Below are 13,431 nucleotides of genomic sequence, written 5' to 3' on the forward strand. Positions count from 1 at the left end.
CAAAAAATGTGGTTTCTGCTTCCTAGAGCTTCAGAACTCAAGCAGTGTGGCCCTTCACGTCTCTGACACCGTGCCATGTGCGTAGTAAATTGTGCAAGTCCAGAAATCCCTGTCCAACACTAGAACTGTAACTCCGAGTAATAATTATGGTATTTGTTAAGCGCTTACTATGTGCAGGCCACTGTTCTAAGCGCTGGGGTAGATCCAGGGTAATCTGATTGTCCCTCGTGGGGCTCACATTTTTTAATCCCCATTTTTCCAGATGAGGTAACTGAGGCACAGAGAAATTAAGTGACTTGCCCAAGGTCACACAGAAGACGAGTGGCAGAGCTGGGATTAGAACCCACGACCTCTGACCCCCAAGCCCGTGCTCTTTCCACTAAGTCACACTGCTTCTCTATGGAGTAACTCATTGCCCCATTTCCCTGGAAGTAAAGTTGGGCAAGCTTGGCCCAGGAAAGTGTCGAGATGAATTTGAGCCTTCCTCTCCTAAGGCTTGGATGGGTTTGTGCCATGGTACAGATTTTTTTTTTTTGGTTAGTGCAGTGCCCTCCTGCCAGTTGAATGACCAGTAATCAAAATCCAATTGATTAATAAAATCAATTAAAATTAAAATTGTAGTGCAAATTTTTAAAATTTGAGTGCTGTACTCTTTGGGAACCGTGGAAGAATTTTTTGGTGTACATGCTTTTGCTGTATTATAAATTATTTGGAATTTGTTTAGAGAATAAGGTAACTGGAATGTCTTGAAATGAGCAGGATGATTGAATATCATGGGTTTGGGGGCCTAAGGAGGAACGTAGGTCCCAAGTTAGGCAAGCTTGACAGGACAGAGTCCCATTTGTGATATCAGTAGCAGAGGCAGCATTTGCATCTGCTAAAGAAGAGAAGGATCGAGAGTCTTTTTTGGCAGAGTCAATAGAAATTGCCACTGTTGCCTCCACAGCTGAATTGGTGTCTTGTTTTGGGCAGTTTCCACTGTGATTGGAAATACATCATCCAGTAATATTGGAAACTTCATCATGGACCCAGAAGGGGAAGTTTTGGTGCACCTAAGCAGGCATCCAGAAGTACTCACCACCTGCCCCCCTTCTCCCCTGCTCAGCACTGCCACACCCTGCTGTACATGGCCACCTTGCTTAGGTGGCAGCGGAGCTGGAGGTTGGCTGGTCCTTTGTTCATAGCAGAAATGCTGGACTCAGGCGGCAGCAGAAGAGAGGAAAGACTCTCTCTGTCTTCCCTTATTCCCAGACCTCTTCTATTTTCTTGATGCTCCCCACCCCCCATTCCCTTTTCCCGCCTCTTCCCTTGTTCCTTCCGGCTATATGAGCCCGTCGTTGGGCAGGGATTGTCTTTATCTGTTGCCGAATAGTACATTCCAAGCGCTTAGTACAGTGCTCTGCACACAGTAAGCATTCAATAAATACGATTGAATGAATGAATATGATTTTCCCTTCCCCCATTTTTCCCAGTCTGCTTTGGGTCATGGTTATTGGGATCTCCATTTGTGTCCATTGTATCTACTCTCTTTTCCTCATTTCTGCTTTTCTGCTGCTTTCTCTCTCTACTTGTCTCCTGTTCTCCCTCCTTTCTCTTGAGTAGTAGTATTTAGCCCATTATAGTGCTTATATATAAAACTAATTACCAAAGTGTCCCAGTAGAGTATTTTAATTCTGATTAGATAGATATAAAAAGATATGGGAAAGTTTCGACTTGCTTAAAGTCTTGCAGCTAGCCATGGTTAAAATGAAAATATTTCTGTTTTAGCATATTTGCTGGTTTAAGCAATCTAGATTACATTATGTAAATCAGTTTTAAATTAAACGGACATTGTAATGAAGATAAAGGAAACGCTGAAAATTTAGAAATATGGGAAAACTTTTTAGTTAAGATTTGCAATAAATTTCAGAGAATTATATCTTAAGAATTGATAATGTGGAAGGTTTGAAATAGGCTTTTCTTTTATTAGAATTTGTTTCTAAGCTAAGGAAGGCTCTCTTTAATTTCCATTTAATCCCTAATTATAATAGAGATTGTGTGTATATGTCATTTCATATTACATTTAAACGTAATCGTAAGAGGTTTAGTATTAGTACAGAGAAACTCTTTCACAGCTCTAGTGATATAAAAACTATTTACATAGCACCACAAAAATAGCGTAAATTTGGAAGATATTACAAAAAGACTATTTAGTTCTCTTTTGGTTTGCTGAGTAAGAGCAATTAAACAAGCAGCACCATTGCCAAACTTGTCCAGGCAACAGTTGGTAATTTGACTTCACAAATGATGATGTTCTGTGGTAGAGGATCAAGTTTCAGGAACAACTTTGGAGGTTTGTTGTACGATCCTTGACTAGCTTCTTCCCACCTCATCTTTGCTCATTGGTCATAAGATTGAGTAGAGGTGGGGCGGTCAATTGCTAAAGAGTCCCAGGGCTCCAGTTGCTGCACCCTTGGGGGACACACCTTCCTATATGTCACACATTTGCCCCAGGTTTTTTCTTAGCTCTTTGCATGTTGAATTAAGCTCCCCAATTCAGTTCCATAGAACTCCATGAAAGACTTAGAGTTGTGCAATTCCCCTTCTTCCCATCACATGTATTTGCCTTAGCTCTATAGAAAAAAAAATCTATATTTTCCAAAGGGAAAAGAGGAAATTTTTAAGTTGGGTAATTTAATGTTGGGCTCCAGCTGAGACAGAAAAATTTTATTTTTAATTTATTTTAATCACTCTTATTTCAATCATTTATCAAGCGCTTACTCTATGCAGAGCACTGTACTTAACATTTGGGAGAGTACAATATAACAATTGGTAGACAAGTTCCCTTATCACAGCGAGCTTAGAGTCTAGAGGGAGAAACAGATATCAATATAAATAATAAAATTTGAATTTAATTTTAAAACTTTGAGTACTGTTTAGTCCACTAAAAGTAGCGGCTTGCTTTGTTCCAGGAGTCTAAAGGCTACCCAAAGGTGCCCAGCTTACAACTAGGGAGTGGCTTTGGGCTGTGAAAAGCTGAATCTCAATTAAAGATGGCCATATTTACCCAAACTTGCATGTCCCTGGAGTGGAGAAAAGGGCTTCCTGCACAGTCTCCCAGATTCTTGGCTTCATCTAGATGCCTTGCCTCTAGATGACTTCAATCCTGGGAACTGTGCTTTTGGCTGCAGGGCACAGGCCAGTAGCAGAAGTTCTCTTGGAAATGCATCTTGTTGATGTAAGTAAAGCCATGGACATTGGAGAAACAGCTGGAAATGTGTCTTGGAGAATGTAGAGGCTTGACATTGACCACACTTCTTGTGCCATGTTTAGGGGAGTCATAGGTGCATGTGCTGTTTGTGAAAATAGAGCTACGGTAGATGTATTTAGAAGGGGGAATATTAAGGAGATACGTTCTTCCGTTAAAGCCCTCATATGAGATTTCCGCACATATATGGAGAATTAGGGCCAGTAATGCAATGAAAACACAAGGGCAAGAAAAAAAACCTTATATAGATTGCTACATATTTTACTGCTCGCCCTTCTCCCATCTTGAACTTCAGGATGTCTGATAGTTCATTTCGGATCAGTTCCATAGAAAGCTACAGAGACTGCATATGCTAAGCCTAAGAGCAGTGAGGATTGATCAGGTATCTAGTTAATAAGTTCCTTGTAGTCAGTAAAAATAGATATTTCATCTTCCAAAACAGATTTGGGGGAAATTTTAATTATCTTTTTGGGCTATTTACGTGCAGACCCACATAGTTAAAGAGCACCAATGGGAGTGAGGTGTACTCACCTAGCTTCCAGAGAGCTGGAGATCAGAATTCATAAAATATATCTATTACTTTCTATAGGCAACATTCATGATAAAAACAGGTTAAACTCCTCGAAAATGTGGCTGTATAGTGAATGGATGTATCGTGGGTACATTTTCTCAGAAGCTTAGCATCAATTAGATTTACTAGAATCAGTCCCAATGTGGCCAAGCCCCAAAGGCACTTAAAAATTATATTGTATTTCCCTTCCTGCCCCCTTATCCCCTTGCCCTTTCTCTATCCCTCTTTCTAATGGCATTCTTGTCCCACCCAACACCCAAATGTTTTCCTATCCTTCACAGTCTTCCACATACCCCTCCCTCCCAAATTCAGTATTTTTTTACAGATCTCTGTGAACATCAGTCATAGCAGCAATTGTTGCTGTGAGCTGAGCTGCTGTTGCTGCCATAAATACTATCACTTTCACTTTTCCGTCTCCTTCCTAGCTTCTAGTTTTGTCTCCTGCCTCAGTCCCAGCTGTCAGGAACAAGCCAGAAAAAGAGAGGTGGTATGATGGGGCTGGCAGCCATGATCATAGCGATAACTGTTGTCCCTTTCTTGCCTCATTCATTCCTGTCCCCATTGTCGTGGCTAGGGTTGAGTAGAGAGGCGGGCCTATAAGTGAGAAAGAGTGAGGGGGAAGGATGACAGGGTGAGGCTGAATAACCAGGTGGCGGGACTGCCCCTACATCACTAGGATTAATTTTTAATAAGAGAAAATAGCACTGGAGTGCGATGGAGAAGTGGGGGAGGAGGACCCAAATTTAGGATGCAGGGGAAATCGGGAAAGGAGAGAAATGAGGGAAAGAGAGAGTTTGGAGGGATTTGACCTACCTTCAGTGATTAGGTTTAACGTCAGAGGCAGGACTTAATGGATGCTGGGATAGTGAGCAAATAGTGCAGGATGTATCCTTAAGTAACGTATTGTGGGATAGTCATGGTCATCACCTAGGATCCAACTGTAGTAGGAAATAGCCATATTTGTAAAATGTACTTTTAACATTTTAGTATATACTCGATGACTATCCCTGAAAATGTAATCCATACCTTTAATTTAAAAAAAGGTATATGTATTGAAGCATTTGTGTTTGTGTTCCTTTTTTAGAATGACCAGGTCCTTCAGGGTTTCTCAGTGGACAAAGACGAATTCACGTGTCCTCTCTGTAGACAATTTGCTAACAGCGTTCTTCCTTGTTATCCTGGAAACAATGTGGAAAATAGCCCTTGGCAGTGTTATAGTAACAAGAGCATGGAAGAGCTCATAAAAGAGGTGGAAGAGCTTCAAGAACAGCTGGGAATTTTCCCAGTAAGCATCAGTGTAAGGCAGAAAGATCCTTGTTAATTGGCCTCTATTTTTCTGCTTCCTTTTTTATTTTTTTTCTATGCTGTATTTAGATTTTATGGATTAAATGGAAGTCATTTAGGGTTCTGATTTCTGTTGTTTTTTGTGGGTTTTTTTAGAAAAGCAAAAATGAGAATAATGAATTATTTTCAAGTGCCATGATTGTTGTCAGTCTAGTTTCAATTTCTGTTAAGCCCACGTGTTTAGCTATATGCCCCCATATAGCTTCTTTGTTAATATGCCACAATTCACTTTTATTTTAAAATAAGTTTAAGAAGGATCAGAAATATTCTTTTAAAATGGCTGCATAAGCATATTTCTTCTTTGATTTGAGCACTAGTGTATTATTAAAACAGCTAAAATTGAAATGTGAAAGTCATCCATTCAGTTGCTTAGAGAAGGGATCGTGTCCAAAGTATTTTAAACTTAGTATATATATGATAAAATTATGGAACTTGAAAGTATTAAAATATGGGTGACAAAAAATTATTTATGTACATGCCATTGTAGAATTATATTTGAACTAGAGAGCAAAGTTGCATCACAGTTGAAATGAAATTTAGGCATAATGACAATGTTAAGATTGTAATTATATGGAAAAAATGTAATCCAATGCATAATGAGCTTTTTTGTGATTTTTTTCATAGTCAGAAACCAACCTAAGTAAAGAAATGGAATCTGTAATGAAGGATATCAAAAATACAACACAGAAGAAGTACACGGACTACAGTAAGACTCCTGGCTTGCCAGAAAATGATTTCCTCTTCATGTATTCCGTAGCCAGGTGGGTGCCTTTTGTTAAGTCCTTTTGAGTTTTCTTGATAGTTGCCATTCTTATCTGGTCATCTCCCAGTGATCTGTGGGTGGATTCTGTGGAGGATTTCTTAGGTCACAGCATTTGAGAGTTAGGACTTTCCTTTTACTGAGCCTCTTTCAGTCCACAGTCATGATCTTTGGGATCCTTTGACTAGAGCTTCTTTTCTTTCCTTACTCTGTCAATCCTGAGGTCGCCATTGTTCACCATAGTTCCATCCTTTAGTAATCTCATTTGTTTTTATTTGTTATTTTATAAGAATATTGATAAACCCATCTTGAACCTCTTGTTCCCTCTCTTCCTCATAGCTGAAAATCTTTTTCCCTTGAAATAAACCAGACCTCAGCTTTCTCCATCTACAAAGTGTTCCTGAAAATCTGTCTCCTCCATTTTCTTTTTCCTAGGTTCAATTTTCTTTTTCTCAGGTCATTTCCTCTCAACTAACACCCCAGCATTCGTATGTAGTCACATATAGCCTTAGTACAAGTAATACTAGTATTTATTAAGTGCTTGCTCTCTGTAGAGCATTGTACTAAGTGCTGGGACAGATGACACAAGTGTATATTAAAAATGGTACCTGTCCCTTGGGGGTACTCAGAAGCTGAAAATGAAAAGGGGAAGAGGGGGCTGGGGGCAGACACATAAGGAGAGATTAAATAAAACATTAAGATTATATAAAGAAAAAAACCCAAATATCTGTGGCTTGAGGAGCAGAATTTCAGGCTCCTCACAGTTCCAAGTGCATAGTCACAACCACTGCCACAGTGACCGCTACAGCAGCCACCACAGTCTTCCCATAATACTAGTACTAGTGTTCCCAGGGTGGTCTGCACACAGATTGCCAATGATTGATTTTTGTCCTTGAGTGTTTAAGCACTTTATTTACCTATACTCACTTTTCTGGTGTTTCCTTCTATCGGTAATTTGATCTGTGCCTGTTTCCCTTATTAGATTGTAAACACCTTTTGGAAAGGATTTTGTCTTCTATTTCTGTCAATCAGTCAATCAATTAGTTGTATTTATTGAACACTTACTTTGTGCAGAGCACTACTTAATGCTTGGGGAAGTGCTGTATAAAAGAATTGGTAGACAGGTTCCGTGCTGCAAGTAGTTCAGTGCTCTACACCCAGCCCTCAGTTGTTGATTAATTGTGCCAATTCTCACTCCCCCATTAGGATGGAAAATTGGGATTTGACTTCATTTGAATTAAGTGAGTTGTTAAATGTATTTGAATGGGCCTTCGCTTATCAACTGTGTCCTTAATAGTAGGACTCGTATTCTTTTACTTTCCCAATTTGTTTCACTATTTAACATATTTATGTGGACCTAGAAGAGAGAGTACAGTGAAATCTCCACATTTGGAGATGACATTAAGCTCTTTCAAGTGGTAAGGTGCTAGGTATATGGGATAAACTGCAAGAAAGCTACTCAGAGCTGAATGAATAGGACAGAAAAGCAGCAAGGAACACTTCAGTGTGAGCCAAGGTAATATATCTAAAGGAAAAAAATAACTCAAACATGACGGTGAGTTTTCAGATAAGATTTTGAGGTCATTGTTGACTGTTCATTTAAATCATTGATCTGCTAAAGGTATAAGGGAAGCCCAAATCTTAGACAGTAGGAAGAGCATGGTGATGATAATGATGATTATGACGTCTCCCATGGTAGATGAGCCTCAGTCTAATAACAAGGACGTTGGGACCAAGAACCCGTGTGAAGTAATTGACTGTAAAACCCATGTGGGCAGGGAACATTTCTACCAACTCTGGGTTTTTTTTATTTGTTTTAAAGGCCGTTAGGACTCCCAAGTACTTAGTACAGTGTTCTGCACACAGTAAGCACTCAATAAATACAATTGATTGTTGATTGTTACTGTAGTATTTGTAGTTTGCATAGTGTTCCTTGTACTCTCTTGTCTTTGCCATCTGGTCGCTATTGGATGCAGCACTCTGTTTTAGGCCCTCCAGAATTTTAAGTTCAAAACCCATTTCCAGGCGAAGTGTCACTACTGGTCAGAAGTTCACCCAGAAGCACCACAGAACAGCAGATGGTTGCCAGAGTAGTTAGCTAGCTCTTTTCAGGATTTCTTTTGAGTCTGTCCACTGTGTGAGGTAACTTTGGTAGCTCTTCCATCAGAAACTTGTACCCCTGACGGTGGACTTAGCCCAAGCGGGGACCCCCTAGTTCTGTTTGGCCCTTCCTGTCTTCCCTTGTCTCTCCTCCTCTCCACATAGGGTTGTGGGTGTCAGACTTTAGAGGGAGGGACAAAGAAAACTAAAAGTTTGGACATATGAAACCAGAGCTATTGCATTTGCTCTGGTTGCTGCATCTCCTGAAAGACAGAATAGATCCGAGGAGGGCATCCAGAATATCCACCTGAGGATCAGTGGAAAAGATTAGGATTCTTCAGACTGGAAAGAAGAAGGCTGACAGAAAGCATTATTGAAGGTGACAAAATCATGGAGGGTGTGGACAGGGCCTTTTCACCCTTCATGATTTTGTGGGCAGTGTGCAAGCTCTGGAGTGAGTGAGAGAGCTGGCATGGGGCACCCAGCACCTTTCTTCCAAGCATTCCTTTGGGCAGAAAGGGTGGTGATGACTACAGGTTCTTGCTGTCCATCATGAGAACAAGGGCATAAAGGGGACAGGGATTTTAGGAGCAGTGGAGTCTCGAAGGGGCCAGGCTTCAAAGAGCAAACAGGCCAGAAAACCACCTGCCTCTCTGCAGTTATTGTTGGAACCTTTTAAGCCTGGCTCCACCACTTGTCTGCTGAGTGACCTTGGGCAAGTCACTTAACTTGTCTGTGCCTCAGTTACCCCATCACAAAGGGAATCAAGGCTGTGAGCCCCATGTGGGTCAGGGACTGCGTCCAGTCTGATTTGCTTTATCTACCCCAGCACTTAGAACAATGCCAGACACATAGTGAGCACTTAACAAATGCCACAGTTTTTATTATTACCTGGAACAGCTGGGTCTGAGAGCCCAGCTCACACAGCTGATGGGCTCCTCACCCTCTGTGTCCCTCTGGTGATCCCATTGTATCATTGCCTAGTTCGTGTTAGATTGAAAGGTTGAAGTGATTCTTACATAAAATGGTTTGCCTATCTTGGCAAAACAAGAAAGAGAAATCCTAGTTACTTTTGTTCACAAAAAAATTCTAATGATGTTTTTGCTTTTCTCATTTAAATACTATCTGTAGTATCTTTTGGCTTTTGCAATGGAATTAGCCATTAATTTTTATGCACAATTTTGGCAGCAACAGATTTGTGGAAGCAAAGCATATTGCTTTTATTTATATTCCCCTGGTGAAGGAACCAATACTGGTCCCTGCTGGCTTTCTGTCCACTTCGACAAAATCCTTGCCCCTGCTTCCTTACTGGTAGCTTTTAGAAGTTCAGTGAGCACTGCAAATCGCCTGAAGAGTGGAAAATTCCCTTGTCACACAGATGCCCTTATCAGCAGCAACCAGATGGAGCTCTGAGCAGGAACATTATCAACGTTAAATTGCTTTTTTTTCCCCTTCGGTAGAGAGGATTAAAGCATTCCTTCAGAAATGGGTAGCAAAACTGCAAATTTAAGGATATTAATATTTGAGCAGTTAGATTTAGAAGTGAAAATATAAAAATATTTTCCCAAAATATGGTTTAAAACATTTTGTACTCATATGCAAATGCTACAAGGTTTTGTTTCAAATAAAATAAGTTTTTTAAATCTCTTCATAGTACAATAGATAGGAATAGGTTTGAAATGCTGATAGAGGTTTTTTTGTTAGTATAAAACTGACTGAATATCACTGACATAAACTAGTTATTTTGTTACCAAAAAAAAGTGGGCTTGTAGTGAGAATTGAGTTTATTTTAAAAATGAACATGATCAGTTTATACAGCTCCCTACAAAGAAATTAAAGACATAGAAAGGTTAAATCTGCAGTGTGTTAGGTTAATTGTATAAAGTTGACTAATGCTCTTAAACTTGTTTCAAAGGAGGTGTAAAATTTTGTAAGTCATAGAAATAATCATTCTCACAATAATGGGTAGTTACACAACTAAATGGTGGGTTTTGCAGAGAACTCATGTTTGAAATAGATAAATGAGATTGCATTTCTAATATGATGGCTATTTGGCCACTTTAAAAGTGACCTCAAATGTAAGAGTACAACAAAATAATCTGAGCTTTGATAATTTTATGTGAATAGATGAGTATGTTTGTGTATTTTATAAAGGTAAATACTCAGAGAGTGAAGATGTTTATTTAAACTATGTTTACATGCCCCAATTTTATGAAAAGTTTCATGACACATTTCAGTTTCAATCTGTGTATGTCAGTTGAGCCCAAACTAAAAGCCTTATTTTCATTGTGTCAGAAATCAAAATGTGAGCTGTGGACCATGACAGAGATTTTTGGTTTTGTAGATGTAAAACTGAACAACAATAACTGAACTGATTCTCTTCATGAATTGTCCTTAAATATCTTAACAAGGATGTTACCAATAAAAATGTTTAGATGTCATATATCATAAGGAGGAAATGTATAAATTTTATATCTTTAGCAGTTTGTATAAAGAACTTAAGGTTACTAAACTGGATTACTCTGAAATATATATCGAATGCTTTCCTTACAGAACAAATTTGGAACTTGAGCTGATTCACCGGGGAGGTAATTTATGTTCAGGTGGAGCAAGCACAGCTGGGAAAAGGTCTTGTTTAAGTAAGTTTTCTGTAATATTAAAATTTAATTTTTGCATGCAGATATTTCATTTGCAAAATCAAAGGTCTGGACAATAGTTTGTGATTTAAAATAATATTCATATTCTGTTTTAATATAATAAAGTCATTTCTTTATAGTTAATCTTAAAAGTTTTCTAAGAAAGACATCTTTATATTTGGTGTATTGTTTAAAGGAAACATATGAAGAGAATTGTGTACTGTAAATATAATCTACAACATAACTGTCATCCGTAGGCATGTGATTTCTGTAGATTTTATAAATAAGACTGTATTCTTAATTGCAAAAAAGAATTAGTTTTCAGAAACTAGAAGCAATTTATTTTGTCAACATAGTTTTTACAGTTAATACTATAGTTAACTGATAGTTGTATTTGAAACATGTTTTTGTTATGTATAGTAAAGCCCTAGGCCATGCTTTTAGATGTTAATATCAGTAGGAATATAAATGAATCATATTCCCAAGTGTGACTTAAACACACCACTCTACTCCTTAAACAATCATTTAATCAATCGCCATTTACTGAGCGCTGTGTGCAGAAGTCTGTACTAAGCACTTGGGACAGTCTGCTGATCTGAAGGCAGGTATTTTTGTTTTCTGATGGATTCCAATTAGAATCACGTTATTGGTAAAGATACAGAAATTTATACTTTAATACAGTATTTCTGGAATCACTTTGAGTATACAAAATTAAAGTTCTTTGAAAACTGAAAATCCAAAAGATCTTTCAGTTGTCCTCTCTCTCATCTGTAGTAATGAGTTGTCTGTCAGTAATTAAGCATCAGACTTGTAGTACATGAGTCTTAAAGCAGTTAAGTTGGTTGATTAGATATTATAAAAAATGGAAAGTGCTATCCCAGGTGAGCTGTTACAGCAACAAGCACCAGTGAAGATGTTGAGAACAAATAGGTCAAGTGCTGCTTTAGTAGATCGAACTGTGAGGGCAGCCACTCTTGGAAGTGGAAATTAGGAATGATTGATGGACCTACTTGTGTCTGTGACTGAAACAGTGTGATGAAAAAAGAGTCTTTACCTGAGCTTATATTCACTTTCATGTTTCAAAATCGCCCTGGCAAAATTTATAGATTATAATTGTTTGCATGCTTTTATGCAACCATGTATGTGAGCGGTAGACCCATGGGAGGAAGAGAAAATGATGACTTTATAGGTAATTCCTTTTAAAGAGCAAGGCCACAGCCAAAGTAGGGTGCTTTAAAGTCCTTTCAAAACGGCTGGCATGAGGGTTGTAGTGAAGAGAGCATCAGCTGCAAACTCCATTGTGCAAAAGGACTGGTTTTGCATTTACTTCCCAGAAGCTGTACATTCTGTGAGGAGGCCTGTTTCATTGCCACAAGCAGAGATACTTTACCCTCCTAGAGGCAGGGAAGAGGAGGGTTTTTTTGGTGGTGGTCTTTTTAAATGGTATTTATTGAGAGCTTGCTAGTCGGTACTCTCCTGAGGAGAGTTATGAGAGAAAAATCAGTTGGTTTTTTTTGTATGGAGATTGGTTCCTTCTTACCATATCATAAGAAGATTCCTGAATGGTAAATATTTCTCTCTGCTACACTTACTTTGAGGGTAAGTTAATTTGTGGATTATATTAAAGTCCCAAGAGATATCAGGTGTGATGTCCCTAAAATCTCCCCTCCTACCTCACCTTGCTGCTCTCCTATTACAACCCAGCCTGCACACTCTGCTCCTCTAATGCCAACCTACTCACCATACCTCAATCTCGTCAACATTGCTCCTGAGCTCTCGCCCAAGTCCTGCCTCTGGCTTGGAATGCCTTCCCTCTTCATAGCCGACAGACAGTTTCTCTCCCTACCGTCAAAGTCTTATTGAAGGGCATCTCCGCCAAGAGGCCTTCCTTGACTAAGTCTTCATTTCCTCTTTTCCTATTCCTTTCTGCTTTGACCCGACTTGCCTCACCCCCAGCCCCACAACACTTATGTACATGTCTGTAATTCATTTATCTTAGTGTCTCTCTCTCTCTCCCTATCTAGATTGTAAAGTTGTTTTGGGCAGGGAATGTGTTGGTTTTATTGGCATATTGTGCTCTGCCAAGTGCTTAGTACAGTGCCCTGCACACAGTAAGTGGTCAATAAATATGAATGATTGATTGAGCAAAGCCTTCAGAGAGCTGCATGGCTGAAATTCATCCTGTAATTTAATACAGAATTAGTATAAAATGTACAAAAACATGTATTTTAGGTTGTGAGAGGGGGTAGGGATACTGTACTCTGGAGTGATTGTGAGCCAGGGACTTTATCCAGTTCTTATCTGTATATTTTTTTCCTAACTCTCGGTAAAGTGTATTGCATACATTAGGCAGTTAATACTGTTACGCAAGGTTAGTCTTGAGTAGAATCCTGGAGATGGGGATAATAATAATGTTGGTATTTGTTAAGTGCTTACTATGTGCCGAGCACTGTTCTAAATGCTGGGGTAGATACAAGGTAATCAGGTTGTCCCACATGGGACTCACAGTCTTAATCCCCATTTTACAGATGAGGGAACTGAGGCACAGAGAAGTTAAGTGACTTGCCCAAAGTCACACAGCTGACAAGTAGCAGAGCCGAGATTAGAACCCACCAACTCTGGCTCCCAAGCCCATGCTCTTGCCATTGAGCCATGCTGCAGAGGTATACTGGTACTGGTAGAATACTGGTAGGACCATGAGGTGAAATCAGAAACTCCTGCACTTAAGGGGCCCTTTAGTGTGAGAAGGTAGTTTTAAACCAAGCCTAGACCA

At 39.2% G+C, this 13,431-nt stretch overlaps 1 protein-coding gene across 4 annotated transcripts in view; it reads left to right on the forward strand.

Annotated features, from left to right (window-relative positions):
- Positions 1 to 13,431, forward strand: part of UBR3 (ubiquitin protein ligase E3 component n-recognin 3) — a 122,548-nt gene that overhangs the window by 79,931 nt on the left and 29,186 nt on the right. For 3 of the 4 annotated variants that reach the window (XM_029071480.2, XM_029071481.2, XM_029071483.2), the window contains 3 exons: positions 4,903 to 5,115; positions 5,787 to 5,923; positions 10,576 to 10,661. In XM_029071480.2, coding sequence (XP_028927313.1) covers positions 4,903 to 5,115; positions 5,787 to 5,923; positions 10,576 to 10,661 — 436 coding nt within the window. The remainder of the gene's footprint in view (positions 1 to 4,902; positions 5,116 to 5,786; positions 5,924 to 10,575; positions 10,662 to 13,431) is intronic. The other variant, XM_029071482.2, reaches the window with a different exon arrangement.

Source organism: Ornithorhynchus anatinus, chromosome 9 (assembly GCF_004115215.2).
Source record: "Ornithorhynchus anatinus isolate Pmale09 chromosome 9, mOrnAna1.pri.v4, whole genome shotgun sequence".
Taxonomy (NCBI): Eukaryota; Metazoa; Chordata; class Mammalia; order Monotremata; family Ornithorhynchidae; genus Ornithorhynchus; species Ornithorhynchus anatinus.